Source organism: Phycodurus eques, chromosome 10, assembly GCF_024500275.1.
Source record: "Phycodurus eques isolate BA_2022a chromosome 10, UOR_Pequ_1.1, whole genome shotgun sequence".
NCBI classification, from domain to species: domain Eukaryota; kingdom Metazoa; phylum Chordata; class Actinopteri; order Syngnathiformes; family Syngnathidae; genus Phycodurus; species Phycodurus eques.
The window spans coordinates 18,094,471-18,121,702 of NC_084534.1; the positions used below are offsets into that span (position 1 = coordinate 18,094,471).

Consider the following 27,232-nt stretch of genomic DNA (forward strand, 5'->3'; position numbering starts at 1 on the left):
TGCCGTTCCAGACACAATATCGGAAGACTTTCCCTTGCTTACACACAAACATACGCACACATCAGTGGAAACTATGCTCATTAGAACAACTGTGACTCATTTGAATGCACTGCTGAGTTCAAACAACTTTTCCAGCACCAGCAAGAGTTTGAGCAACAGTTTCTGAAAACAATATGCTTAAAATATCTATAATATATATAGTTCTTAAAGTAATTATAGTGGTGCCTTGAGATGCAACTGCCTTGACTTAAGAGTTTTTCACGATACTGTTACATGACAAACTTTTTTTGTCTTGAGATACGAGCAAAAAAGTGTGCTTCAGATCCCTACCGCTCGATGGCTGCAGCATATTTCACAACATCCAGCCTCCATCAACTCATATTGGTTTCCTTTTAACGGAAGGACAATATCAATTGGTGGCAGTAATGTGCCATTAAGATGGTTTGCCAAGTCCCAATATCACCACAAGTATGGACAAAACATTTGGTAAAGTCATATTTTGTGCTCACATTTTCTCTGATTGCAGGTTATGTGGAGCGTAAATGTTAATATTACGGTGTTTTTTATACAGGACTGTTATATGCATTTTATTTTCTGATGAAAAACATGTTTAAAAACTAATTTTGGAGTTTTGGTGTTGGAACAAATTAATTGGCTTTCCATTAATTTCAATGGGGAAAGATGATTTGAGATACAGCGTTTTAAGATGTGAGCATGGTCACGGAATGAATTAAACCTGTATCTCAAGGCACCACTGTAATCCTTTTTGTACTTGGAATTTGAGAAAAATACACCTCAATTGTCATGCTATTTTTTTCAAAACACAAATGTTGGCTGGCCCAAGCTCCAAGTGAAATAAGAACATCGTGATTACAGGACAACCAAAAGTAGACGCAAATTCTGCTAATGAAGCCCACTCATCAGATCCAGATTAGAGCCCCCAGTCCTAGTGGCGTAAAGCGGGATTAACATCAAAACCGAGGCAGGATTAACAAACCAACACAGGTTTAATGATTAACTAATCTGGTACATCCTTTTTAAGTAACATGCACAAATCATAAACAAGCCATCGTGTGATCTAGCTCAGAGGCTTGGGTGCAAGACTGTCACTCATTGGGTGAATATTTAGAGTTTGCAAACAATCGGCGTTAATAGGAGCTCTCGGGTGAGAAGCTCATTCAATAGACAGCCTCCCTCAGCGCCTGCTAATTACAGGCGCGCTTGAGGAACCGATGCCTGACTCACCTCCAGCACACCTAACCTACTACCTCCTGCATGCCAGCACCACATTTGAGAACATTTTCAGATTTACTCTATTGTCATTTCTTGGTTTTGGATTGGAGGGTCGCAGGTTCGAAGCTTTCTGTGGACATTGGTATTAAAGGTCTAAAAACCGTGCAATGCATGTACAATGCTCTCAGTCTCACACACAAAGGACAGAGAAGACAAAGTTTTACCAAATGGAGAAAGACTTTCAAAGATAAATTAAGGCAGCAGACTCTACATAAATCCTTGTCCTCTACAATGCACAACTACTTGTAACATTACCATGAGCCTTTTAAGGTTATATATATATTTATAAACACTCGCAGCAGCACTGCTTGCTCACAGTCCCCGGAGATGTGCCTGTTAGTGTTAATCACGTGAATTTGCTTAGAGTAAATGTAGTACTTTCAATCATGTAAAGCACATTGAGTTACCTTGTGTTTTAAATGCACTGTATAAATAAAGCTGCCAATGCCTTGCCTTGAGCTAACTCCCGCTAATGGACAATGGTGCAAGAGGTTAGCTCACAGCTAACAACCAGCTAGCTGCTAATTTGCCACGTCAACCATATTAGTGATTGTGGAGAGAGGTTTAACCACTGCTCTTAGACACACAGGCCGTCTGTTAGAGTGTGTGGTGTACTCGAGATGACCAACACAGCACACCTTACACGTAACCATACTGAACATCCACCGACATCGCAAGTCTGCTCCCCCAAACCAGATGTCTAACGTAGTACCAAGACTGACTTGTGAGAGGCAGTAGGTTGCCACAGGGCATCAAGACTGGCAGAAAATACAAAGAAGAAGAATGCTAGAAGAAGCAATGGAAGAAACCAGGCTAACTGTGAGCTTATCTCGTAACTAGGACTGGACGCAATAAATCATTAAGTTTTTTCATTTTTTTTAATATTTTTTTTTCATTTTACATTTGGTTAGACACGTTATGTAAATAACATATACCAGCAACAGTGAGATCTTAAGGTAGTTTCCTAATTGGTTGTCATTCTGTTTTAGGTCACAATCACAATGAGTCTGTGGCTCCGCCAAACTCTGTGTTGACCACTCATACAAGGATTTAGCCATCATAAATATTGAACAGGTTTTTACGATTGTTGGTCCCTTTCGTTTTCCGGGTAGATCAGGGATTAAAAATTACTCTTAGCACACCTAACACCACAGGATAATCTGTCAGGATAATCTTTGAGACATTTGATAGTGAGGTCTTCACTGACTTTGATCGTAAGCACGTCAAAAATGCTCAATTTGTGGCGATTATCGGTATGCGTATGCATACGCCTGCTTTAAATATTTCCGATTGTCATCCATGACTGTTTTCCGAGCAGATAACGCACCCACACTGCAGAATAACTGCTCAAAATAATCTTTTATGGGTTTTTGCTGACTTTGATAGGAAGGACAGAAAGAAAATGCTTAAATTTGTCCCAATTACTGGTTGTGTGTACCCCTGCGTTTTCAATTACCGTATTTTCATGACCATAAGGTGAACTTAAAAGTCTTAAATTTTCTCCAAAATGGACTGGGTACCTTATAATGCGGCCATCTTATGTGTGCACCGAGTTTCAACATCTATAAATGTTGTTGTGTAATGAGCGCTCCGCTTGATTTCTTTTTATTTTTTATTTTTTTTAAGCATTTCCTGCTGATACGCTGCTTACGCAGAGGAAAAGCAGACGTGTCTGAGGACAGGGGAAGGGTGTGTGAAGTCGGACATTAAACCCACGCCCCCAGTAGGTACATAGCGCCGGGGTGTTTTTTTTTTTTTTTTTTTTTTTTTTTTTTTTAACCGCTTCACTGACTGGGAGCATTTCCGGGGTGTGCAATGTGCAAAACAACATCAGTTTGGCTAAGGACCCCCAAAAATGTGCGACAGAATTCAAGATCAACGAATCTATGGTTCGCAAGTGGAGGAAGCAGGAAAACGAGCTCCGCTGAGTCAAGAAGACGAAGCTGAGTTTCCGCGGAAAAAAAAGAAAACCAAAACGCGGAAACAAGGCGAGGTGGCCGGAGTTGGAAGACCAACTCGAGCAATGGATTAATGAGCAAAGAACAGCCGGGAGAAGCGGCTCAAGTCACCATTCGACTGAGTGCAATAACTCGGGGGTTGCCATCATTCCGGGAGGCTTGACGAACCGCTGGATAACCGTGTAAACAGGGCGTTCATTGAAGTGAGCGGCGTGGGAGCCATGGATGACAGATGGCGTACACAGCTTTACTAAGATCCGGAGGCAGTGCCGGGCGAGGTACGCCACAATTTGTGAATGGATTGTGGATGCTGTGGCTAACGTGTCTGGTTGCACTGTTGTTCGAGCTTCCGCATGGCAACGAGACTGACTCGAACCTGGCGTGTTTGAATGAGAACTTGCCCAGATGTTCATTTCGGATACAGAAGATGAGGACTTTGATGGATTTTTGGATGAGGAGTGATCAAAAAATAACGTAAGTACATTGTTAAATACTGTTTTACTATGCCTGCGCCCAATAATACAGTGCCTTATGTATGTGTTAAATACAGAAATAGACCCCGTAACTGAGACTGCGCCTTTTAATGCAGTGCGCCCTATGGTCGTGAAAATACGGTACTGGCCCTGACCGTTTTCCAAGCAGATTGGGAGGGGTGGGGGGGACCACACACCACAGAATAATCGCTAAGGATAATCTTACAATCACATCTGATTGCTTGGTCTTTCCTGATTTTGATCAGAAGATTGGAAAAATACTCAAATTCGTCCCGAATACTGGTATTCCTGTACCCTTGCTTTGGTTGTGCTTACCGATGGAAACTCGAAATCCTTCTGGTTGATTTGGAGGAGGACATAATCAATGCACGGCTGGTTGGCAGAACAGGCGAGCTGGCACGGTGGCGTGAGTGTCCTCATGGCGGACACGATGGTCTAGGTAGGGGACAGCATAGGTCATTCTTTAGACACAAGGAGCTCTGAAACAAATTCAACATTTAGGTGTGTTTGTCTTACCTCTATAGCTTCTTTAATGTTGTTTTTAATATCATGTATTTTTTTCTTTTTCTCCCTATGAACAAAACACAAAAGAATGTCATGATGATAATCTCCAGTCAAACACATTCACAGTCAATTTACTCCACTTCTAATGTCCACTAATTATATATGTTCCTTGTAAAGTGATGTTACTAAGGATGCACCGATACCCATACTGTACGTCTGTATTCGTAAAACTATTGCAATCCTATGACTCCGATACCACTTTACCACTCTGACTTAATACTGTACCTTCTGGGCAGCTAGAGTAGGACACCGTGTCAGCCATCTGTAGATACTTAAGGTAAACAGACGACAACGCAAAAGCAGACTGTAAATTATGCTATGAATGATCGACTCCGCTGAGCCGGCGCCTAACACCGTAAGCTTCAGCAGCGGGCACATCATTAAAGAAAAGTAAGTGATGGTATGAGAAAGTTGTTGTGCATGTGTTTTAGAGTTTTGGACTAAATTAGCGGTTAAAGGTCCCATGCCATCAAAGTAAAAAACTAAAAATTCTACTGTTTTATGCATGGCACAGGTCAAAATTAGTCTGACATGGTTTAAGTTTGACATCTTTGTGGTTTGTCTATTCATTGAAAAAGGCAATAAACGGCATAAGGCTTGCAAAATAGGTAGATTTGAAATCACCTTCATTGTCACGTAGTTTCATCAATTAATATTCAAGTACCTGCCCACCTTTTGGTTGGTACCCACCCACTCAACTCAGCTGAACAGCAACATGGCATTTCCGGTTTTAAGCGAGCGAGTCTCAGCCACTGCCAAGCCATACAAATTGTTGATAAAGTATAAATATGTTCTGTTTTACAATGCTCAACTATATTTCCAATTTGTAATGTAACTGTGGATGAAATAGCCAAGCTTGTCATCTTTGTCGCCAGCGATGAACGTCGTGTACAGCTTCAATTCAAGTCAATGGGACCGGAAATTAAGAACAACAGCGATCCAATCAGAGCAAAGCTTATTTACATTTCGAATATTAAGGAGAAATCAGTCTGTCTCAATTGCCAGGCGTAAAAGACCAACTAGAATAGCTTGAAAAAGGGCTTCCTGGGTATTTCCAACCAAAATGATCTCGCAAACCCGATAAAAGGACATCAAAGATTAAGGGGAAGAAATTTGATACATGGGACCTTTAATTACACGCCGGCCCCATTTTGGGAAAGAACCCGTACGGTGAAATACTTCAACACAACGCAGACACACCACTACTGCAGAAAGCCCGGGTGGCGCTGTGAGGACGGGCGCATGACGATGCTTACTTAGCCTTTCGAGGAAAACAACATTTAAAAATAGAAAACATTTGACTTTTGTTTCCGCTGCTTCATCTTGGTTTCGAGTTTTAGGAAACTCACAAGATGAGGATGAACGGGCCTTATTGCCTGCAGCAGTGTTTGCGGGAAAAGGCAAACAAATAGCGCTTTCTTCTCAGGTCATGCCGACTGTGACTGTTTATGCCGAAACATTTGACTCAACTATGATGCTGACATGGACACAAGCGAGAAGGAATTATTTCGTATGAGCCAAATGTTGTACAAGGAGGCTTATATGATAATAAAAGATAACACAGTTATGTTTCATGAGGAGACTTCTGGTGATTTCTTGTAATAACGCTGTCCATGTAATACTCAAGTTCCTGTCTTTAAAGCAACTATGAGCTTCAAAATTATGTTGATGTTCCACGTGCTTGTAAAAACCAGAATAGCATCTCCATTATTGCCACGGCCACATCTGACCATATAGCTGTTATGTAGCTGCTAACGCACTGTACGTAACCGTTTACTTTTCTTGCTTCATGTCTTTTAATAGTTACATGTTGTCGCTTTCTAAGCTTGTTTTGAGCTCGGTAGTCACGTTGTTTGCTGATGCCAAGAAAGAGTTTATAATGGTGAAGTGAAACCAATCTCTGTCTTCAGCATCAAGCTTTTTTCTAGAGATTAAAAAAAGTGACACAAGCTACAAGCAGGTGCCTGTGGATAACGTGCAAATAAAAGTATTGTGAATGCTACTTACTCTGCGTTGAAGCCATCGACGTGCAATATCCGCATCTGCTTGACTATTGTGCTCTTCCCAGATTCGCCAGCCCCTAGAAACAGAAAGACGACCGAGAAAGTCAACATTGGGAGAACGTGGAACTAACTTTTAAAAAAATCTAGAAGATGTGAGGACGCTTACAGACTCATGGCAGCAACAGAGGACACAGATGAAACAAATAAAAGCAGACCTCCACCACAGCTGAACATGTCTAGCCTGCCTTCTGCAATACTTCGAAGCATTCGGCTTTGCTGTCTGAGTCGCATCTTTTTCTTCTTCTAAGGTTCAAATTTTCTTCTTCTTTCTGTTTTGTTTGCAGTTATAGCACGCACCGGAAGAGAGAAGCGGAAAGGCATCCACTAAATTGGTGCCTTGAAATACTCTCATCCATCCATCCATTTTCTGTACCGCTTATCCTCACTAGGGTCGCAGGTGTGCTGGAGCCTATCCCAGGTATCGGCAGGCGAGAGGTGGGGTACACCCTGAACTGGTTGTCAGCCAATCGCAGGGCACATATAAACCAACAACCATTCGCACTCAACTCAGGGCAACTTAGAGTCTTCAATTAACCTACCATGCATGTTTTTGGAATGTGGGACGACACTGGAGTACCCGGAGAAAACCCACGCAGGCACTGGGAGAACATACAAACTACATACAGGCGGGGCTGGGATTTGAACCCCAGTCCTCAGAACAGTGAGGCACATGTGCTTACCAGTCGTCCACCGTTCCACCAAAAAAAATTACTAAAATTACTTACTTTTTACTAGCACTCTAATATTGCATTTTATAAAAACATAGTAAAGATACAACTAAATATAAAGTAAACAATTATACAGTAAGTAATATTCGTTGCTCTTTGCAGAGGATAAGAAATATATGCCTATATGGTTATAATATATGTCTACATGTGTTGCTCCGCTATTTACGTTCAAATATTCATTGTTTAAAGGGTTATAACAACGAGACTAATGCTATTGGTTAACCCATCTATGGTGTTCAGCATTTTTTGTTGGTATTAACCTAAATGGACTTTCCCAAAGAAAAGCTGTGGCTGTTTTTATATACATGCCTAATTCTCTTTGTTTCATGTTTAGTTTGACAATAAACTTCAACTGCTGGTGGCAATTAACAGCTTGAAGCCTCATTTTACAAGCCGATAGGAAATGAAGAAGTAGTAGTTCAGTATCTGCCAAATTGTTGCTTATTGTGTTCACTGCCACCATACAGCGCTCATATCGCAAATCGTTGCTCGCAAGTCAAAGTAAAAATATTGTCGGAACGACAAAAATGTCCTGGCATTACAGCATACAGGTGCCTTTCTGCCTTGATTACTCGATAACACTACCTCCGAAGGCTGACTAAACCTGACAACTCGTTCCTTCCAGAGTTCAAAAAGGTGGGGATCTTTAAGGCCAATATCTACAATCATCAGTAAACAAACGACAATGTCTCCTCTTGCAGACTCTTTGGTAGGGCGTCCGGCTATTATTTAAAGTCAGGCGCCCAAATCGGGGATCAATTTCAGATTAGGACAAACGGGACTCGGCTAATCCCAAAAGTAACCCTAATTTGCCTGCAGTCCGAGCGGATTAGTGCAACGGCGTCCTTGGCGTGGAGGATCACTGTACGTTGGAATCTGTGGACCTCAGTGATAGCGAAGGACTACTTTATCTGGAAAAAAATTAGCAGCTATAAAGGTTGGGGTTGCTGATCCACAGTGTCAAGGCATCAGGGCCTGGAAATTGTCCACCGTCGGGTCACTGCAGCCCCATTTGTATCAACACCACTTCCAGAACAACACACACAGACGCACACAATGATGACAAAACTCACCTAGTAGTAGAAGCCGGTGAGTGGCGCGGTATATCTGTTTGTCTTTCTGGAGCTGCTTCTCGATCTTCTTGTTGGCTTCCCTCTGGGCCTTCTCCTCGTTGCGTTGGTCTTCCGTCTTGCTGTTGCCGAGACAGCCCATCTTCATCCCCCAAACCCACCCCCCCCACCCCGAAAAAAAAACACGCAACCCCCCCCAAAAAAAACCCAGTGGGGAGGCAGGGTGTATAAAGGAGGTTAAGGTAGTGTAAGCAAAATGGATCCTAAATTCCAAGACGGGCCCAAGAGTGGAAGACCCGGCTCAGAATGGGAGGCATCTATGGGGATGGTGGATGGATGGATGAGGCTATTTACTGGCAACAAGAGTCAGGACAGCAGCGCCGTGTTTCCACTGTAAATCCGCAATGAAGTCATCAACGCTGCTTCGAGGGGATGTGAAATGAACATGGATGAAGACACACACCACCACTTCCCTCTCGATTTTGCCTTAATTTCCCTCCCAAACCATCGTGGCACGATCCTTGTTTTGGAGAGGGAGACTGAATACTGTACAATCAATTAATATTTCCTCTTGGGGCTTCACCGGAGCGTGTCGTCGTCGATTAATTCCCGGTTTTGCGTTTGTTTTTACGATCCTCTCGGCGTCAACGAGCAAGAAGACCCCTACCCCTGAAAAAGGCCCCTTTCTCCGCCGTCTTTTTTCCTCGCTCTCCTCTCCCCCGTCACGTTAATGTGCGTTTCTCCTCACATCGGCGGTGTTTTTTCTTCTTCTCCCCCCTCTCCTCTCCACTCAATTCTTTAGGCAGCTGCGTGTCCTTGAACGCAGCTCGACGTCCAGGTGTTTTACGGATGGCAATCCCCCGCTTGTCAAGCTAGCTCGGCGGCTCGTACTCCCCCGTTGCTGGACCGTGGTTACATGTGCACCAGACATGTAACCTACCGCCGTGTTTTCAAGCCTTCATCCGAGCGTAGACATCTTTTTTTTTTTTTTTTTTTTTTTAAAGGGGGAAGGTGGTTGTCGTTGTTTGTTACAGCCGAGGGGGGGCGGGGGTGCTGCTTGTCTGCCTGTTGCCGGGGACCGCTAACGTTTTAAACACGTAATTGTTCCTCGGCGGCGTCGCTCTGCATTATTTCCCACCCCCCACCCCCTTTTTTTCTCGGAGAATTGCACATTGAGATAGATAGTGTTGAAGAGGTAGGGTGGGGCAAAACGGCTCTCACGGAACCCTGGGAACAACGGACGGCGGTCAAGTTTTCCGCTTGTACAGACCAACTCCGGCGACACCTTTCACAATAAAAACCAGTTCGTTCGTCCCAAACACATTATTTTTTCATCTTACTTTTGTTTTTAATGCGGTTGATATATTCTAGAATTCGTGGAATGAAGAAAAATACAATATTGACATATTATTATTATTATGAAAATTGCTATTACATTAGGGTTGTGAAGACCTAGCTCCGGCTGCACCTTTCACAATAAAATCCATTTTGTTCGTCCCCCCAAAAATTTGGTCCATCTTCTGATTTTTTTTTCATGTGGTCGAGATATTCTCGCATTATATTTATTATTATTACATTAGGAACAGTGCGGGCGGTATGGTGGTTTAGTAACACATCCGCCTCACATTTATGATGTCAGGTTCGAATCTATTCCTGTGTGGAGTTTGCATGTGCTCCCCGTGCTTGCAAAAAAAACAAAACATCACTTTTTATCAGGGGCCCCAAGCAAACGGGGCCATAGAGCCCCCTGGACTATAAAGAATTAGAGAAATGAGAAAGGGGTACATGTATATAAATTTTACTTATTCATACTCCTTTTTTAATACCTGCAATTTAACAATATTTTCATTTTATTTTAGTTGAATCTTGTCTGTTGCGTTGTTCTTTTTATGTCACTTTTACACGTTCGAAATTTTAAAAAATTCTATCAATCAATTAAAAAAGACAAAAAAAAACCACGTTCAATCAAATATCCCTTGCTTAAAGGGTTAGTAGTGCCTCGACATACAGTAGATGCTAGTTTCGTTAGCCCATCAATGGCGTTTTGCATTGTGCGTTAGCATCAAGCCAGCAAACTTTCCAAAGGCAAAGCTATGTTGTTTGGTTAACTATCCAATCTGTTATTCTCTTTGTTTCGATGTTCGATTTAAAGTGAACTTCAACTGGGTGTGGCATTGAATAGCTTGAAGCAAGCACTTGGCCTCTAGTGCTTTTGACTCAAGACAAAAAAAAAAATACAAAATACAAATAGGCAGAGCAACGGCTTGAATCTCCTAAAAAAAAAAAAAAAAAAGTACTTTGGATCACTGATAAAACGACTGGTAAATTGGATCACCTCCACGTTGAGGTGAAGAAGATGTCTATAAAGTCCCTTTACAGTTTCTTGTTTTGTGTGAGTAAACAAGTTTTGACTTGTGCTAATGATGGAGACCAATCCAGATAGGTAGTTGCAAACAGCAACTCATGCGCCCTCTAGTGGCCACCAATTTGTAACGCTTTTGTAGACACTTTATTATTATGAAGCAGCAAGGAAACTACTGATTAGCACGTCTGCCTCACACTTCTGAAGTTCTGGGTTCGAATTCCGGCTCCAGCTTTCATGTGTGGAGTTTGCATATTTTTCCTGCGCTTGCATGGGGTTTCTCCGGGTGGGGGGTTAGGTATCTGTATTTTACTCGAGTATTTATTTTTCTGACAACTTTTGACTTTTATCGCTACACTTGTTACTCCTTACGTTGTTAAAATAGGTTCATTACTTTGTTTTGTGACCACTGCAAATGATGACGCGACATGAAATAGATGGTTGCGATCTTGATTGATGGACAGCAATGTTGGGGACTTGTCAGCGGAAAAGGGACAACATTGAGGAAAATGAACCAGGGAGTATTAACAAGTGTGACACAACAGATTCAGAGACACAAGATATTCCCTATCCAGGGTTTTATTTTAGAGATTTTTTTTTAATCTTGTCGGCTACATGGATGTATTGTGGCGAATATGTTGTCTTGCCGGCCTTAAACCCACCAGCTTGTGGCATTAAACAATTTTATCTAGTATGAACAAACACATACAGCTAAGATGTATTTTTCAGTTATTATTGTTAGCTAATTTAGCATTCTTATGTTGTTTTGTTTTGCTCAAGCAGGGAATATTGTCAATGCAGTCCTGAATAATCTGTCAGAATTTAGCTTGCAGGAAACTTTACTTTTGTATCTCAGTACATTTCAGTCTGTACTTATTTACTTTCATTTAAGAAAATAGTGTAATCAGTACTTCTTTTATCAGTGTATTTTTTTAAAATGTGTACTTTTACTTTAAGAATGAATGAAGTCTCCAGAGTCCATGCTGTACTAGATTTACGACATGCGGGTTTGTTTTGAAGTGACGCCCGCAGTGTTTCCGGTGTATGTCTCACGGTGACTTGACACATCTGGAATGAAGCAGGGTTTGGATCACATGATTGCTCTGTGTCATCAAGCTGGAGGTTCACAAGGAGAGAAGCGCCCTCTTTTGAAGTCCTCTTCTTGTTTACCTGTCCATACACAATGTATCAATCAATAACTGTTGACTTGTATAAAAAATAAAAAAATAAAAAATAAAAAATAAAAACCTTACTTAACTCATTCACTGCCAGTCGATTTCAAAGGAGCGTTCCCCATATTGCCACCCATTTTAGAGCATTTTGACTGATCTTTCAAGACCCACGGAATATTGTGTATAAGCCACTACAAAAAGAAAGAGTACACCCTCATTTTTCACCAGCAAAAAAGTTTGTTTCTACCTTTTCCCGTTATTTAGTAATCAGCAGTACACCACAGGTGGGTTTCACACAAAAGAAACCACCTTTTTTTTTTACCAAAAAGCTTGAGAAAATCAGCTTTTTGTGAAAAGAAACACTTTATTGACACCTCAGACAGTAAAACAACATATCTTCAGGCAGGAGGACCGTTCGCCAGCCAATCGCAGGGCACATAGAAACAAACAACTATTCGCACTCACATTCACACCTACGGGCAATTTACAATCTTCAATTAACCCACCATGCATGTTTTTGGGATGTGGGAGGAAACCGGAGTGTCCAGAGAAAACCCACCCAGGCACGGGGAGAACATGCAAAGTCCACACAGGCGGGGCCGGGATTTGAACCCCGGTCCTGAGAACTTTGAGGCAGATGTGCTAACCAGTTGTCCACCGTTCCACCTAGTACAACATAAATCAGCAAGAAATGTGACAGTAAATGGATGTGTAATATCCTGTCATTTTTTATTTACTCTCACAATATTAATAAAAAATACCAATATTTTTGCAAATTTTTTTCTTCTTCTTTATGTCTCCATAGATTCTGAGTCCTCAGGTCATGGCAATCCGCAAAGGTTGAATCGAGACAAGTGGACTCTTATATGTTTAATTTGTTGTGGGTCTTTTTCTTGTTTCCGTTAAAAAAATGAATTGAGCATGTTTTAAGTAACATTTTAACATTCCAAATCTGTCATAAAAGTGTGAAATAAGTTATATAATGAAACTAACAGGAAGGCCTTGATATTGTTGTGTCAGCAGGTAGCATAAGAACACATCTTGTGCTTTCGTCTCTTCCTCAAAGTAAGGATAACGTGATCAAAAATGGCTTCCCTGCCCTAAAGAAAAATACTAATGACGCTATTATTCTATATCAGAAATTTACAATGTGCAGCCCTGAAATAGGAGCAGCTCGTGAGGTGTCTGACCCCCCGTCACTCCCTCCCTCCTTGACATCAGTAATGACATCAGTGGTGATTATATATAACCAGTTGGAGCCCTCCGGCACCCACCCGCTTAGCCAACTGTAGTTGATGCCGGCGCCATCATGCGTGAAATTGTACATCTCCAAATTGGACAATGTGGCAACCAAATCGGCTCAAAGGTAATTAAACTGAATGGTTGAAATGATTATATATATATATATATATATATATATATATATATATATATATATATTTGCGTGTGTGTATATATATAAATATATATATATATATATATATATATATATATATATATATGTGTGTGTGTGTGTGTGTATATATATATAAATCTCTGATGATAACAGGCTAGTTTTATTATAATGAGTTATACTTGATAGAGAGTGTATTTATTTTGCATGAAAAATATTACATTTTAAAATGGAATTAAAATTAATAAATGTATTTTTAACCCCAAAAAAACTTCTTGTTTACATTATAGACAAAGAATATATGCCTAAAAATATTTTCATAATTAATTAACAATTTATTTTCATAACATTTGTTAATTAGTGGTTCTGTCAGACACTTACATTGAAACTAAATATATAAAAAAATAATGCTATGCTATGTCCAACTTAATAGCTAATAGATGGTGATGATTACATTCTGTAATACACATTTTTTTGTTACATATGTTTCAATCTATTTCACCTTTTTAAGGTAACATGTTTCATTTGGAAATTGATTTTAAACCCCCCAAAAATTATGCATTCATATTATGTGCATTTGCCAAGAATTACATATCTGAAAATATATAAATTGTATTTTCATCATGTATTTGTATGATTTAGTTTTTTAAAAAATACCACTGTCAAACTGTTTTAATAAGACAAAAATACTATTTAGAAAAACAAAAAAATCAAAAACCTGTAATATTGGCTGTTGTAAGCAGAATGTACGGTAAAATACATTTTGTGATAAATTGGGAGTTTGGGCCATCCTGGTTCTCCACCAATATTCTGTAATACTGTGAGACTCACTATGACTCAAAGCGTGGTATTGCAGTGCCAACAACAGTGAGTGACGTGGGTGTTTTCTACCGGGCATTTTGGGAGGAGATAAGGGCGAGACTGGTAAGGGTGGGTTATTCTGTTTTTATCACGGCCAACAAAACAAGAAAGAGGGAGAACGAGATAATAAGCGACACATACAGTAGGATATGTCAGTCAAGTGTTCTTGCCTAATAGAGTTGGCTTAATCTTTTATGTACAGCACACAACCCATAGTGTAAATTAGGAGCTTATCAAAAATTACAAACATATGTTTAGAGATGTAAACAAATGTAAGGCACACACTCACAGAAGACGATATGTTCATGCCCTTGGAATCACTGTAATGACCTTCAATTGTGCCTTTTCCCTTTTAGTTCTGGGAAGTGATCAGCGAGGAACACGGGATCAACAAGACGGGCATCTATGAGGGCGACAGCAGAGTCCAATTGGACAGAGTCAATGTCTACTTCAATGAAGCACACGGTAAGGCGTCATCAAGAGAGTCCATGACGGCCTTACTGATGATGAATGCGTCTCCATTCTGTTTCCAGGTGGTAAATATGTGCCTCGGTCACTGCTGGTTGACCTGGAACCTGGAACCATGGACAGCATCAGAGGCAGTCTCATCGGTGCTCTTTTTAGGCCGGACAACTTTATTCATGGTGAGCTGCGTATCCAAACCTTTATGAACACAGTGGTGCCTTGAGATACAAGCGACCTGACTTAGGGGCTTTACGAGATATGAGCCGTCAACAATTTTTTTTTGCTTGAATTATGAGCACAAACTTGAGATACGCGCGCTGCATAGTGACAGTGAATGCAATTTAACTCACTTCACAATAAGCATCAGTTTGGCTAATAGTGAACAATTTGTCAAAAAAGAAACTTCAAGAAGTTTAATGCCACTTCCAGTCGAAGTTTACTGTCTTACTTAGCTTAACATCAAACAAAGAGAATGTCTGCATGTATAACCTGCTGCACAGTTTGTGTTCAGATATCCGTTGCTTAAAGGGTAACACCTCATAGACGTAGCCCACTGTAGCCCATGTGTTTCCCATAGTATGCTAGCGAAGGCTAGGTGATTGTTTCAAATACAAGTGTAAATCTCTGAGTTGTATGTTTACTTTGACAGTAACCTTTAACTGAGGATGACAAGAAGCAGCTTGAAGCATCTTTTTTGAAGAATATTTACAAGTAATTATATCTGCCAAACTGCCTGCCGCTTGTTGTGAAGTTGAGTCACCCGCCACCGTACGGTACTTATACCTCTAGATTGCCCTTGCAAGTAAAAGCAAAACAATCGGCCGACCGACGACTCGAATCTCGAAAAACTCGTAACTTGGGTCACTCGTATCTCAAAGCACCACTCTATACTGACAAAAATATGATTGCCTTTTGTGCCTTCTGCCATCTAGTAGAAAAGCATTTCATTGTCCTGCCTGACACAAGAGGTCGCTGGCATAGATAGAAAAATATACATGATTTGTAGAGAATTAATAATTTGGAATTATTAAGGGAAATTGGATACTTGCCCGCAACAGTGGGTGGGAATCACTGTACTACTTAGTGTAATAACAGGTCACAGCAAGTCACCTTGAACTACCTTGTAATATACAAAATCAACTGACCAAGTCCTGCTTTTGTTGATCCAGGCAACTCAGGTGCTGGCAATAACTGGGCGAAGGGCCACTACACAGAGGGGGCGGAGCTGATAGAACAGGTGATGGACCGGGTGAGGAACGAGAGTGAGAGCTGTGACTGCCTGCAGGGCTTCCAGCTGGTTCACTCCCTGGGCGGGGGCACAGGCTCCGGGATGGGAACCCTCATGATCAACAAGATCCGAGAGGAGTACCCTGACCGCATCATGACCAGCTTCAGCGTCATGCCCTCGCCGAAGGTCTCCGACACAGTGGTGGAGCCCTACAATGCCACCCTGTCGGTGCACCAACTCCTGGAAAGCACGGACGAGACCTTCTGCATTGACAATGAGGCGCTGTATGACATCTGCTTCCGCACGCTCAAACTCACCACGCCCACATACGGGGACCTCAACCACTTGGTATCCATGACCATGAGCGGGGTCACCACCTCCCTGAGATTCCCGGGGCAGCTGAACGCCGACCTGAGGAAGCTGGCGGTCAACATGGTGCCTTTCCCCCGCCTCCACTTCTTCATCCCAGGTTTCGCCCCGCTGACGGCGCGCGGTAGTCAGCAGTACCGTGCCCTTACCGTACCCGAGCTCACCCAGCAGATGTTCGACGCCCGTAACATGATGACAGCCTGCGACCCCAGACGGGGCCGCTACCTCACCGTCGCCGGCGTCTTCCGCGGCAGGATGTCCACAAAGCAGGTTGATGAACAAATGCTGGCCGTCCAGCAGAAGAACAGCAACCACTTTGTGGATTGGATCCCGCACAATGTCAAGGTTGCCGTGTGTGACGTCCCACCTCGAGGCCTCAAAATGGCCTCCACATTCATCGGCAACAACACAGCCATTCAGGAGATATTCCGCCGAGTGGGCGATCAGTTTGCGCTGATGTTCAGGCGCAAGGCCTTTCTCCACTGGTACACGGGTGAGGGCATGGACGAGATGGAGTTCACAGAGGCCGAGGGCAACCTCAATGACTTAGTGTCCGAGTACCAGCAGTACCAAGACGCCACCGCCGACACGGAGTCCGAACTGGAGGACGAAGACGAGCAGGAGTCGCCCGTGATGTTTACAGCCACAAGTGTCCAGCCTCGAATGGAAGCTACGATGGAAACAGTGACAGAAATGAGTAGAGAACCTGTGGATGAGGATAGACCTTGAAATGTCTGGCATATTTGCCTCACAGTTCTGAGGACCCGGGTTCAAATCCGGCCTCGCCTGCGTGGAGTTTGAATGTTTTCCCAGTGCCTGCGTGGGTTTTCTCCGGGTGCTCCAGTTTCCTCCCACATCCCCAAAACATGCAATGGTAGGTTAGTTGAAAACTCTAAATTGTCCATAGGTGTGAATGTGAGTGCAAATGGTTCTTTGTTTATGTGTGATTGGCTGGTGACCAGACCAGGGCGTACCCCGCCTCTCGCCCGAAGATACCTGGGATAGGCTCCAGCACGCCCGGGACCCTAGTGAGGATAAGCGGTATAGAAAATGGATGGCTCGATGGCCTTTGACCCTTCAGAATAGTAGAGACTACAGGTTGCTGGAGGGATATTGACTTTGCATATAGGTGTCACTGTCTCTGTATTCATTAAGTAATCTGTATTTCATTTTATTTGAGATTAGTTTGTTGCAAGTTTTTCCAGTGGCTTTACGCACATGTATCATTGAAATATGAAAACAAGTTGTCAAGTTACAAGAAAAAGTTGCAATGTTACAAAAATTAAGACGCAATTTTATGAGGAGAAAAGTTGTATTGCTATGAGAATAAAGTAAAGATGTTATCAGATAATAATTAATTCAGTCTAATGAAGTCAAAATGTTACTTGATAAAAGTGTGAATATTACAAGAATAAAGTTATGAAAATAAAGTAATACAGTTCGAGAATAAAGTAATTAAGTTATGAGAATAAAGTCAGATGGTTTCGAGAATGAAGTTGTACTGTTACGAGAAGAACGTTGTGGAGTTGGAAGACTCAAGTCGCAAAGTTACGAGAATAAAGTCGCGGGTTACAGGAAAAAAGTTGTAATGCCACATGAAAGAGTCGTAATGTTCAAAGAATGAAGTCATGAAGTTGCGAGACTAAAGTTGCAAAGTTAGGAAAATAAAGTCGTAGGGTTACGTGAAACATTTTGCAATGTTACAAAAACAGTCGTCAAGTTGCGAGAATAAAATCATAATGTCAAAATACCCAAATGTAATATGCAAGAGTCTCAATACATTCATCAGGTGATATAAAATTATGAAATACTGTTCTTCCGATTGCCGCTCAAAGTCAGCAATAGTCGTGAGACAAAATCCGACTTTATTCCTGTAATATTACGGCTTTCTCGGAATACTATTCAACAGTAACTTCATGAGCCACAACAGTCCTCATCTTGGCGCATTCGTTTATTCTCACACTATTACAATTTTTGTTATAAAATGTCAACTTTACTCTCATAAAGTTACAACTTCATGTATCATTCTCTCTTCTTTCTTTCACAACTTTGCCATAATGTTTCAACTTTATCTTGCAGCGTTATTCTTCGTTTTGTCTCTTTTCAGCGTGGCCCTAATACGCCTTTGTGTAACTCTACTACTTAAAACATATTTTAACAGGGCTCTAAATGAGTGATGGACCGTACTGACGCTGATAAAGTGTGCTTGGCTGTCACACTGTTTCCTCCCACTGTGAGTGGCCTGGGACTTTGAGATTACACGTTTTACTGCCTTGAGCATCTGCGCCATGTGATAAGCGCAGACAAAAAGTCATCTAGACTTATGTACTCTGTTGTAGTTTTATAACCAATTACGAATGATAATTATTTTTCACCAAAAATACAGCATTAATAAGTTCAGCTCAGTTCAGAAAATAAGGTTTGGAATGAAGAACACTCAGAAAGATAAGGAATTCTATTTTTCCACTAAGGACAAAGAAGGGCACAAAGTCCTCTAACAAGGGCAATGACCCACTCTCTGGTCATCTATGTTTCTAAATTTTACATACCCGGCCGGTGCAACAGTCATGGTAAATTCCTCATTATTGTGTTAATATAGAATAGACAAATAAAGTCATAATGTAACAGGAATAAAGTCGCAAGGTACTTGAAAAAAGTCACAATGTTTCGAGAATAGAATCGCATGTTTGCTTACGCTCATAATTACAAAACAAAATACGAATAAAGTCACAACTTCCAAAAAAAGCATAATGTTCCGAGAATAGTCATAGAGTTCTGAAAAAGAAATCGCAAGGTTGCGGGAATAAATGTCAGAATATAATTAGAAACAAGTCATAATGCTAGCAAAATTAAGCTGTAAAGAGAAATATTTTGTAATGTTCCATGAATAGTCGTTATGTTGCACACATAAAGTTGCAATGTTATGAAAGGAAAGCATCGCTTTGAGAATAAATTTGCAAAGTTGGGAGAAAATTTGCAATGTTGCGAGAACAAAGTTGTACTGTTTTGTGAAAAAAGTTGTAATGTTCTGAGAATAAATTGTAACTTTACCAGAATAAAGTCGAACATTCAAAAAAGTAATCCTGTTGTTTAAATGTTTTTTTGGTGAATTAAAGTTGTAATGTTGAGAATTAAGTCACATTTTGCGTGGGGGGAAAAAAAAGTTATGTTACAAGAATAAAGTTGTGAAGTTGTAAAAGCGTAAAGTTGCGGAATTAGTCATGTTGCTATGGGAATAAAATCTAATGTTATGTGAAAAAGCTACAAGAATAAAATGCCATTTTTGAGTGAAAAGCCAGAACAGTCACTGTAAAGTCCTGTTAATATATATTCAAAACATAAGTTGCAACCAGATATGGATTTCCGTAAAAACTGTAAGTGATCCCTCATGTCGACACTGTGTACTCAGCAGCCTAAACTGTCCTTGTTCTTCCAAGGTTGCGCAGACCTTTCAACCTTCCATGGGGGACAATTGTAAAACATTGAAGGTTATTTATGCAACACTCACTAACAGGGGACCAAAAAATAAATAAAAACATTACGGAAGTTTGACATAAAACAGGGTAGGTCATAAGGTATCTATATATCGTTTAAATGGACTTGTTGATTTTAACAGGTACTGTCACCAATGACAAGAGGGAATCAAGGCAAAAAACAAAACAAAAATTGAGTGAATGTGAATGAAGGAAAGACATAGCGGGTCTGAGGGAAGGAAGGCGGGAGGAAAGAAGGAAGGAGGGAAGGAGGTCAGGAAGGAACAAAAACACAGTTCTGAGGTGGAAGGAAGGATGTAAGCAAGGCAGGAAGGCAGAAAAGCAGGTAGAAGTGATGGAAGGGGGCAATGAAGGAAGGCAGAAAAGTATGTTTAAGCAAAGGAAGAAAGGAAGGAAGGGACGAAAGAAGAAATACACGAATGAAGTTAGAAATGAAGGAAGGAGAAGGAACGATGCAAGAATAAAAAAGCAACTCTGAGGGTCGTTAGGAAGGAGGTCAGGAAGAAAAAAACCTCAACGTACTAAAAAAACAACAACAACCTTGCACACATGGTTAAAAAAATGCCTTCCTATTATGTCACTCAGCTCTATTTTAATACGGTATCAGCTGCCTGCACTAGCGCACTGCCTCTAGTGACTGACAGGAGGCCGGTCACGCGCCGTGGTGCATGCCGCCGAACGCCGGAAGTGCGTCATCTCGGTCACATGACAGCTGCGTAGAACGGGAGGAAGAGGGAGAGGAGAGAGCAGGAAGGAAGGAAGGAAGGAAGGAAGGATTTGAACCCGGCCGGCATCTCACACACGTCGACCGGCGAATTTCCTCCATCCACCCGACCCCAACTCGCCGCACTATGAAGATTTGGACCTCCGAACACGTATTCAAGTGAGTGCTCGTTGTGGCAGCGGGTTCATTGTCAAGCTACAGCAGACAGGGTGAACATGCCATTCATAAAGCGGAACATCCGGGTGCTTGAAGTAGCTAAGCGAGACTTTTTTTTTTTTTTTTTTTGTCGTCGTTTTCGTTGGACATAACGGTAAAAAATGATATCATAGCTCACACTCGTGAAATTTATGGTAAAAAAAAAAACGTAGTGTGTTGAAAAGATGCATGTGTATGAAGTCGGCGGCGTCTTTATTGCGTAAGCGGCCCGTGCCGTCGAGTAACCTTTCCCCTAGTTTTCCCTGCTTTTCCCCCTCTCCGACTCTGTGACCTCACTAGCCAATCGCCGTCGGGGCGCGTGCACGCGTCTCCATGGAAACGAGACACTATCAGAATCAGAATCATCTTTATTTGCCAAGTATGTCCAAAAAACACACAAGGAATTTGTCTCCGGTAATTGGAGACGCTCTAGCACTACAACAGACAGTCAATTGATAGAGAACACCTTTTGAGACATAAAGACATTGACAAAAACAAAACAAAAAAACAGTCAGAACTATATGACTTTTGACCTTCGACGAGCCTTTGTAACCGAAGGCACACTGACTTTGACATTTTGTTCAACTTTATTCCCCCTACGTCATGGGTTGTCAAACTTTGTGTGTTCAGGGACTTCTTACAGACTTCTTTTTTTTTTTTCCTTTTTCCAAGGACCCCTCTCACAATCCCAATGCCAATTAAACAAAACTATGGTGCACTCCTAAATGCCATCATGGATTTTTTTTGTTTTTGAACCTAATTTTTCATGACCTGTTTAATAGAAATTAACTTTCCCGAACCCCATTCAATTGAATTTATTTCAATATTTATCGTCACCAACTAATGTGCATATATGTGCACTAACATAGAGTAGCTGTGACCAGAGAGGAGCTAGTTTACAAAAGTTTAGCCAACCAACCAATTTGGTCATTGTATTTACTTTACCCACTTATCTGACCGCTCTGGCGACTTATTTTTCCAATAAAGTGACTAGCAAGCAGTGTTGGGCTAATTACTTTTAAAAAGTAGCTAGCGTTGATGCAATACATACATTAAAATAACAAATAATGAAGCCATAATTTAGTAATGATTATGTTGTGAAAATGAACAGTATGCATAATTATTATTTTTTTAATCCTATGACATACTGAAGTAACTGTCCTGTGGTAATCCACTTGATATAATTTGAAAAATATGGAAATACAGACAAATAGCTTTAGAAATGATTTTCTATAAATCGGCAGGTTTTTTTTTTTTATTTTATTTTTTTGTAAATTGTCTTGTTTTTTCAACAGATTTAGGACAATCGCGGAATCTGAAAATCACATCCGTTTTTCTTGTCCAGGTCAGGTTATTATGCTAAGTTGATTTATATATATATATATATATATATATATATTTTTTTTTTGTGTTTTATGTTTTTTTTTTTTTAAATCTGATTTTCTTACTAAATCGGTCGCAATTTTATGACATTATTGGTTGATTTTTGTTAATATTTGTCATCTGAGAGAGGTTTTTAAGAGGGGAAAAAAAATAATTTTCTCACACGCTCCCATTTTAATTTTCTCACTCGCTCCAAGTTGAGAACCCCTGATATATATATATATATACCCTCCCAAGTTGAGAACCCCTACAACATAAAAAAAATAAAACAAAAAAATGTGGCCATAGTTCAACCGGAGTGAGCAAAACCAATGTGATATTTGGATTTAGCCCATCAAAAATGTCCTAAATCAGCAAAACAAATCTTCGTGTTTGTTGTTGACCAGTGTAATTGGGATAATTTCTTTCGGTTTCGGCCAAGAATTTTCATGTCCCTACTCGAATGTCATAAGTATAGTAAATATTTGAATGAAAAACACTTTTGGTTCATAAATATAAAAAAAAAAAAAACAAGCCGATGACAACTGGTAATTGCTGCACTGTGCAGCTGTATTCATTTATTTAAAATCTTTGAATGTGAGCTTGACTGTTTAATTTTCATCCAACAGTCACCCATGGGAGACGGTGACCAAGGCTGCGATGCAAAAGTATCCCAACCCAATGAATCCCAGCGTCTTCGGGGTAGACGTTTTGGACCGGACCGTCGACAAACAGGGCCGCCTCCACAGCAAAAGGCTTCTCAGCACTGATTGGGGTCTTCCCTCTATTGTAAAGTCTGTGAGTATCCCAAACCAAAACCTATTCCTGTCTTTGGAAAGAAGAGTTGGACCTGCTCTCTGACTGGAGCATAGTAGTTGTGAGTGCCAATTTTGTCACGGCCGTGCTACAACCCGTGACGGCATGTGATGTAACTTTCCGAGTTAAATCGAGAGCTCACAAGAACGCTAACTTTGTTGGCGCCCGTCTCCTGTGTCGCAGCCCTCATGACCTCTGCAAAGATGAGTAGCTAAAGTGAGCTAACGCGCGGCTTCACCGTCTGACATACACCATCCAGTTGGCTCCTGACCTCTACAAGGATGTCTTAGATGTGCTCGCCGTCTCCGATCATGTTATTGAATATCCTTCTTTTTAATTAATTCTTGCCTCGGTCATTGATGCACACTGTCTCAGTGAACAGGTGCGTAATCTGATTGTCTGTCCTGAGCATTGATAGACGTACATCATTTAGTGCAGGGGATGGGAACCATCCATCCATCCATTTTCTGAGCCGCTTCTCCTCACCAGGGTCGCGGGCGTGCTGGAGCCTATCCCAGCTATCATCGGGCAGGAGGCGGGGTACACCCTGAACTGGTTGCCAGCCAGTCGCAGGGCACATACAAACAAACAACCATTCACACTCACATTCACCTACGGGCAATTTAGAGTCTCCAATTCATGCATGTTTTTGGGATGTGAACTGTGAGGCTGACGCTCTAACCAGTCGGGCGCCGGGATGGGAACCTCTGTGAGTTAAATGTTTTTGGCTTTTATTTTTTTATATAGCTTCCTTTAATGCTACAGATTTCTCACCACTGATTTATGTAGCTGTATGTATCAATCTCGACTCAGGCCCTCACATGTTGAATGTGATGTGTGTGTGTGTGTGTGTATATATATATATATATGTGTATTTTATTATTATTTTTCTCTGCGGCTTCCTCCCACATTCCAAAAAAGAGCAATAGGTTAACTGACGCTTGTTAAATATCCATAGGTGTGAATTTAAGTGTTAATTGATGTTTGTCTATAAGTGCCCTGCGATTGACTGGTGACCAGTATGTGGTGGGTGGACCTCGCTTCTCTCGCAAAAGTCAGCTGGGATAGACTCCTACTCACCAGCGACCCAAATGAGGATGCTACAGAAATGGATGGATATTTAATCATTATTATTGATATAAGCAGTATGGTTGATGGCTGAGCATGTCTGCCTCACAGTTCTGAGTTCAAATCTCGGCTTGTGCCTTTCCGTGTGGCGTTTGTATGTTCTCACTGTGCTTGTACTCCAGCTTCTTCCCACATTCACACAACGAGCATAACAGGTTCATTTGAAGACGAAATTGTCTATAGGTGTGAATGATTGACTGGTGACCAATAAAGGGTCTCCCCTGCTTCTCTCGTATACCCTGAGCATGTAGCCTTAATCCAGCCAACCATGCAATTCTAAAAAACCAAAAAAAAAAAAAAAGCTTGGAAAAAAAAAAAAATGAACCCCCTTTCACATTTGTTCACAGATCATTGGCAACACGCGGACGTGCACATACATTCAAGAGCACTCTGTTGTGGATCCGCAAGAGAAGCGTTTGGAACTTGAGTCCACAAATGTGAGTTTTTAACTCATTCACTGCCAGTCCTACATATTAACATGGATATTTGAATTCAATGGCACTGAATGTTTAGGTCATCTTGTCTGACAATGAGAATGATATTCAATAAAAAAAGAAATGCCTTCACAAAGCTAGTAATGCTAATTTTGGCATTTTTAAATGCGCAAACACCTTTTTATTGGTTGTAAAGTGGTGTGCTAATGACCTTTTGGGGAATGAAGACTTGCCTATTGTATAATGAAGTGTACTTTTACAGTACTGTTGACTCATCTGACAACTTTGTCCTTTTGTGATACTGTATCTCTCCCTGCACGGTAGCTCACGTTCACCAACTTGGTGTCTGTGGATGAGAAGTTAACATATACACCCCACCCTGAGGATTCTAAAAAGTAAGTTGAGAGAAGTGTAGTAATCCAATACACAAGACTGACAATTCATTAATATTTTGTAAAATTATTTTCTATAGAACTATCCTGACACAAGAAGCTATCATCTCTGTAAAAGGAGTAAGTCTCAGCAGCTACCTGGAGGGCGTGCTCGCAAGCACCATCTCAACCAATGCGGGAAAGGTAGAAGGTCAACTACACATTCAAACTAAATATCGCTTGGTCCTTGCATGTAAATATGAGACACAACTTTTAGAGGGTCCAGAAAATATTGGAGAAGCAGAACAAAGGCTTACCAAAAACAAAGTCTACAGAAAAACAAAGTTTTGGTTTTTAGTCCGCTTTAATTCTATTCATCTGTGCTTTTTCTATAGTGCTTGACCTCATTAAGGTCGTGGGTGAGCTGGAGTCTATCCCAGCTGAATTGTGGCGATAAATGCAGGGTACACCCTGGACTGGTCGCCAGTCAATAGCAGGGCATGAATAGACAAACGGACCTTTCAATGAAGCGCAGCGCACGTTGAACTATGAAACCATGAAAAAAAATTGTTAAAATGAAGCTTCTGACAAATAAACTCAAATTAATCGATTAAGCGCCCAGCCTCACTGCTAATACAACCCAGTAAGCTGTGAAATGTTTCTGGTTGATTTACATCTTCAGGCTTTCTCTAATGTTCCACATTTTCTCTCGTTCTTTCCAGGGCCGTGAAGCCGTCGAGTGGGTGATCCGACGGCTCAACACTGAAATCGAGGAGCTGACAGCAACGGCACGCGGGACCATACGCTCCCCCATGGCCGCCGCCACCGTCACTGACAAATGACCCCCGCTTCCTATTTTTACACCAAAGCCTCCCCTCACCCCCGTGATACTCTTGACACTGCCTGGTGCCTCTTATGTGTTATGTATGTTATGTAACAATGTAGCTGCATAGAAGCAGCAGGCTTTGGTGGAGTCTCAGGGACCGGTGGTGGGCACTCAGGGAACTGCGGACATGGGGGGTAAAGGTGCCAAAAGCCTCTTAGGCTGGATTTACACTGCATGGTTCAAGTGACAAGATTGTTTTGTTCTCAAGTGGCACAATTGGGATACATGTCATGGCAACATAAAAAGAAAAGAAAAAAAACACAGGGGATCAGATATCTTAAGATCAGAAGCAGGACTCTTCCAAAAGCAGATAGAAATCTGTATCATATATGTGCCAATGTGAGTGAGGAGGAAACGCACAGATGGGATATACCACATCAAAGCCAGCTTGTCGTCATCAAAATCCAACAATTGGTGAAGGAAACCACAGCAAAATCATAGATGTTTAAACATGGTCTAAGTATGCTACATTTGAGGTGTGTCCATCAGTAAATAAGCAAAATAATTGCATACAGCGGCCAGTGAATTCATGCAGAGGTTATCCTCATTTAAATTAGTAGGAGTCAGCATAGGCTAACTAAACGCCATGTCTACTTCTGTGTTGTCGCTGCCAGCTGTTGACACTAGTGGAGTTGTTTCAGTGCAATTTTGGGCATCCGCATCTTGTTCCATGTTCTTCGTCAGTGTGAACACAGCCATATTGGATATGTGTCACTTGAAACTAACGTGAAAATAGAAAAAAATAAAATAAAATCGGATATAGGCATGAAATCGGCACCTGGACCAGGAGTGTCAATCCAGCCTTAGAAAAGCACCATAGCCAACAATGTTGTTATCGGGCACATGTCAAGCAAATGTGCCAATTGTGGCATGAAAACCAGTTGAGCGCACAAAGAAATGCATTGTCATGGTGTTGCAAAAGCATCCAGACAAGGAAATGGTAGACATGAAAGTAGTTTCCAATATGGGAATGCTTGTGTACATTGAAGCGGTTTTCTGTGTCAGAGGACACAGTAAATGGCACAATTTTTTTGTTGTTGTTGTTGCTGGACTTACTTCTTCAACACTCTTCTGAGACCTCATTGGTAAAATCCTGTACTGGGCGCCAGTAAATAAGCTTGGAAATGATTAGGTGTTACTTAATAGTCAAGTATTTAAGTTGTATGAGAAGGGATCAAGTTACCTTGTGGCGATTGTGTTTTGATGACGTCTAGAATGGTCTGGTAGTTAATATGCTTCCATGCATAAGCAGGCTGCTGCTTGGCAGGAGGCATTCTCCATTTGCACTTCCAATTAAGGAACACTGCTACATATTTACGAGCAGATGGAGCTGAACGTTCGCTTAGGTTTTCATACTGTGACAATGGAACAGTGTGGGATTGTGTTCTTTTTTTTTTTTTGTTGTTGTTCAGTTTTAGTATTTTTCTTTGAACGTAGCACATTTATTTGAAATACAGACTTTTAAATGGACCGAGTTGGAAATTGTAACTTGTGCCTATATTAATCGCCATTCTGATATAGATATTTATTTTCAAGTTTTAAACTCATAATTTACTTCATTGCCTGAGTTATTGGAACCTAACTAAATTACACGGGAGCCTGAAATCCACTGTTAAATGTTCCTTAAAATTCCACGTTGTTAATTGTAACTTTATAATTTAAACATTTACGTTTTGGTGGGAGAAGCAGGTTACGCCTTTTCAATGAAGCATGGGACTGGGCGACAGCCAATCGATCCCAAGGTACAAACTCACATTCACACCTATGGAAAATGTAGTCTCCCAGAACCGAACATGCATACT

General features: G+C 41.2%; 3 protein-coding genes across 4 annotated transcripts in view; 2 read left to right on the top strand and 1 right to left on the bottom strand.

The window, feature by feature from the left end:
* Positions 1-8,326, bottom strand: part of LOC133408810 (guanine nucleotide-binding protein G(s) subunit alpha-like) — a 37,539-nt gene extending 29,213 nt beyond the window's left edge. The window contains exons 1-4 of the mRNA XM_061688059.1: positions 8,174-8,326; positions 6,317-6,389; positions 4,262-4,316; positions 4,061-4,180 (exon numbers count right to left, since the gene is read on the bottom strand). Coding sequence (XP_061544043.1) covers positions 4,061-4,180; positions 4,262-4,316; positions 6,317-6,389; positions 8,174-8,318 — 393 coding nt within the window. The 5' untranslated portion in view covers positions 8,319-8,326. The remainder of the gene's footprint in view (positions 1-4,060; positions 4,181-4,261; positions 4,317-6,316; positions 6,390-8,173) is intronic.
* Positions 8,327-12,981: 4,655 nt separating this feature from the next.
* Positions 12,982-19,139, top strand: LOC133409109 (tubulin beta chain). Of its 2 annotated transcripts, none has more exons than XM_061688685.1 (4): positions 12,982-13,070; positions 14,315-14,423; positions 14,492-14,602; positions 15,593-19,131. In XM_061688685.1, exons 1-4 carry the CDS (start codon positions 13,014-13,016, stop codon positions 16,747-16,749), a joined length of 1,434 nt encoding a protein of 477 aa, XP_061544669.1. In that variant the 5' UTR covers positions 12,982-13,013; the 3' UTR covers positions 16,750-19,131. The 2 variants fall into 2 exon arrangements, with proteins under 2 accessions (XP_061544669.1, XP_061544670.1); XM_061688686.1 differs by lacking the exon at positions 12,982-13,070 and adding an exon at positions 14,064-14,230 and having other exon boundaries at positions 15,593-19,139.
* A 1,016-nt stretch (positions 19,140-20,155) lies between these two features.
* LOC133409110 (PRELI domain containing protein 3B-like) lies at positions 20,156-26,900 on the top strand. The gene is made up of 6 exons (XM_061688687.1): positions 20,156-20,397; positions 22,425-22,593; positions 24,087-24,176; positions 24,498-24,568; positions 24,646-24,748; positions 25,267-26,900. Exons 1-6 carry the CDS (start codon positions 20,183-20,185, stop codon positions 25,384-25,386), a joined length of 768 nt encoding a protein of 255 aa, XP_061544671.1. The 5' UTR covers positions 20,156-20,182; the 3' UTR covers positions 25,387-26,900.
* The last annotated feature ends 332 nt before the right edge of the window (positions 26,901-27,232 follow it).

Bases quoted from the DNA above. Each gene is read 5' to 3' on its own strand.
- LOC133409109 (XM_061688685.1), top strand. From the start codon at position 13,014: ATGCGTGAAATTGTACATCTCCAAATTGGACAATGTGGCAACCAAATC. The intron at 13,071-14,314 runs GTAATTAAACTG...TTTCCCTTTTAG, and splicing joins GCAACCAAATCGGCTCAAAG to TTCTGGGAAGTGATCAGCGA. The intron at 14,603-15,592 runs GTGAGCTGCGTA...TTGTTGATCCAG, and splicing joins GCCGGACAACTTTATTCATG to GCAACTCAGGTGCTGGCAAT.
- LOC133409110 (XM_061688687.1), top strand. From the start codon at position 20,183: ATGCCGCCGAACGCCGGAAGTGCGTCATCTCGGTCACATGACAGCTGC. The intron at 24,177-24,497 runs GTGAGTTTTTAA...CCTGCACGGTAG, and splicing joins TGGAACTTGAGTCCACAAAT to CTCACGTTCACCAACTTGGT. The intron at 24,749-25,266 runs GTAGAAGGTCAA...CGTTCTTTCCAG, and splicing joins TCTCAACCAATGCGGGAAAG to GGCCGTGAAGCCGTCGAGTG.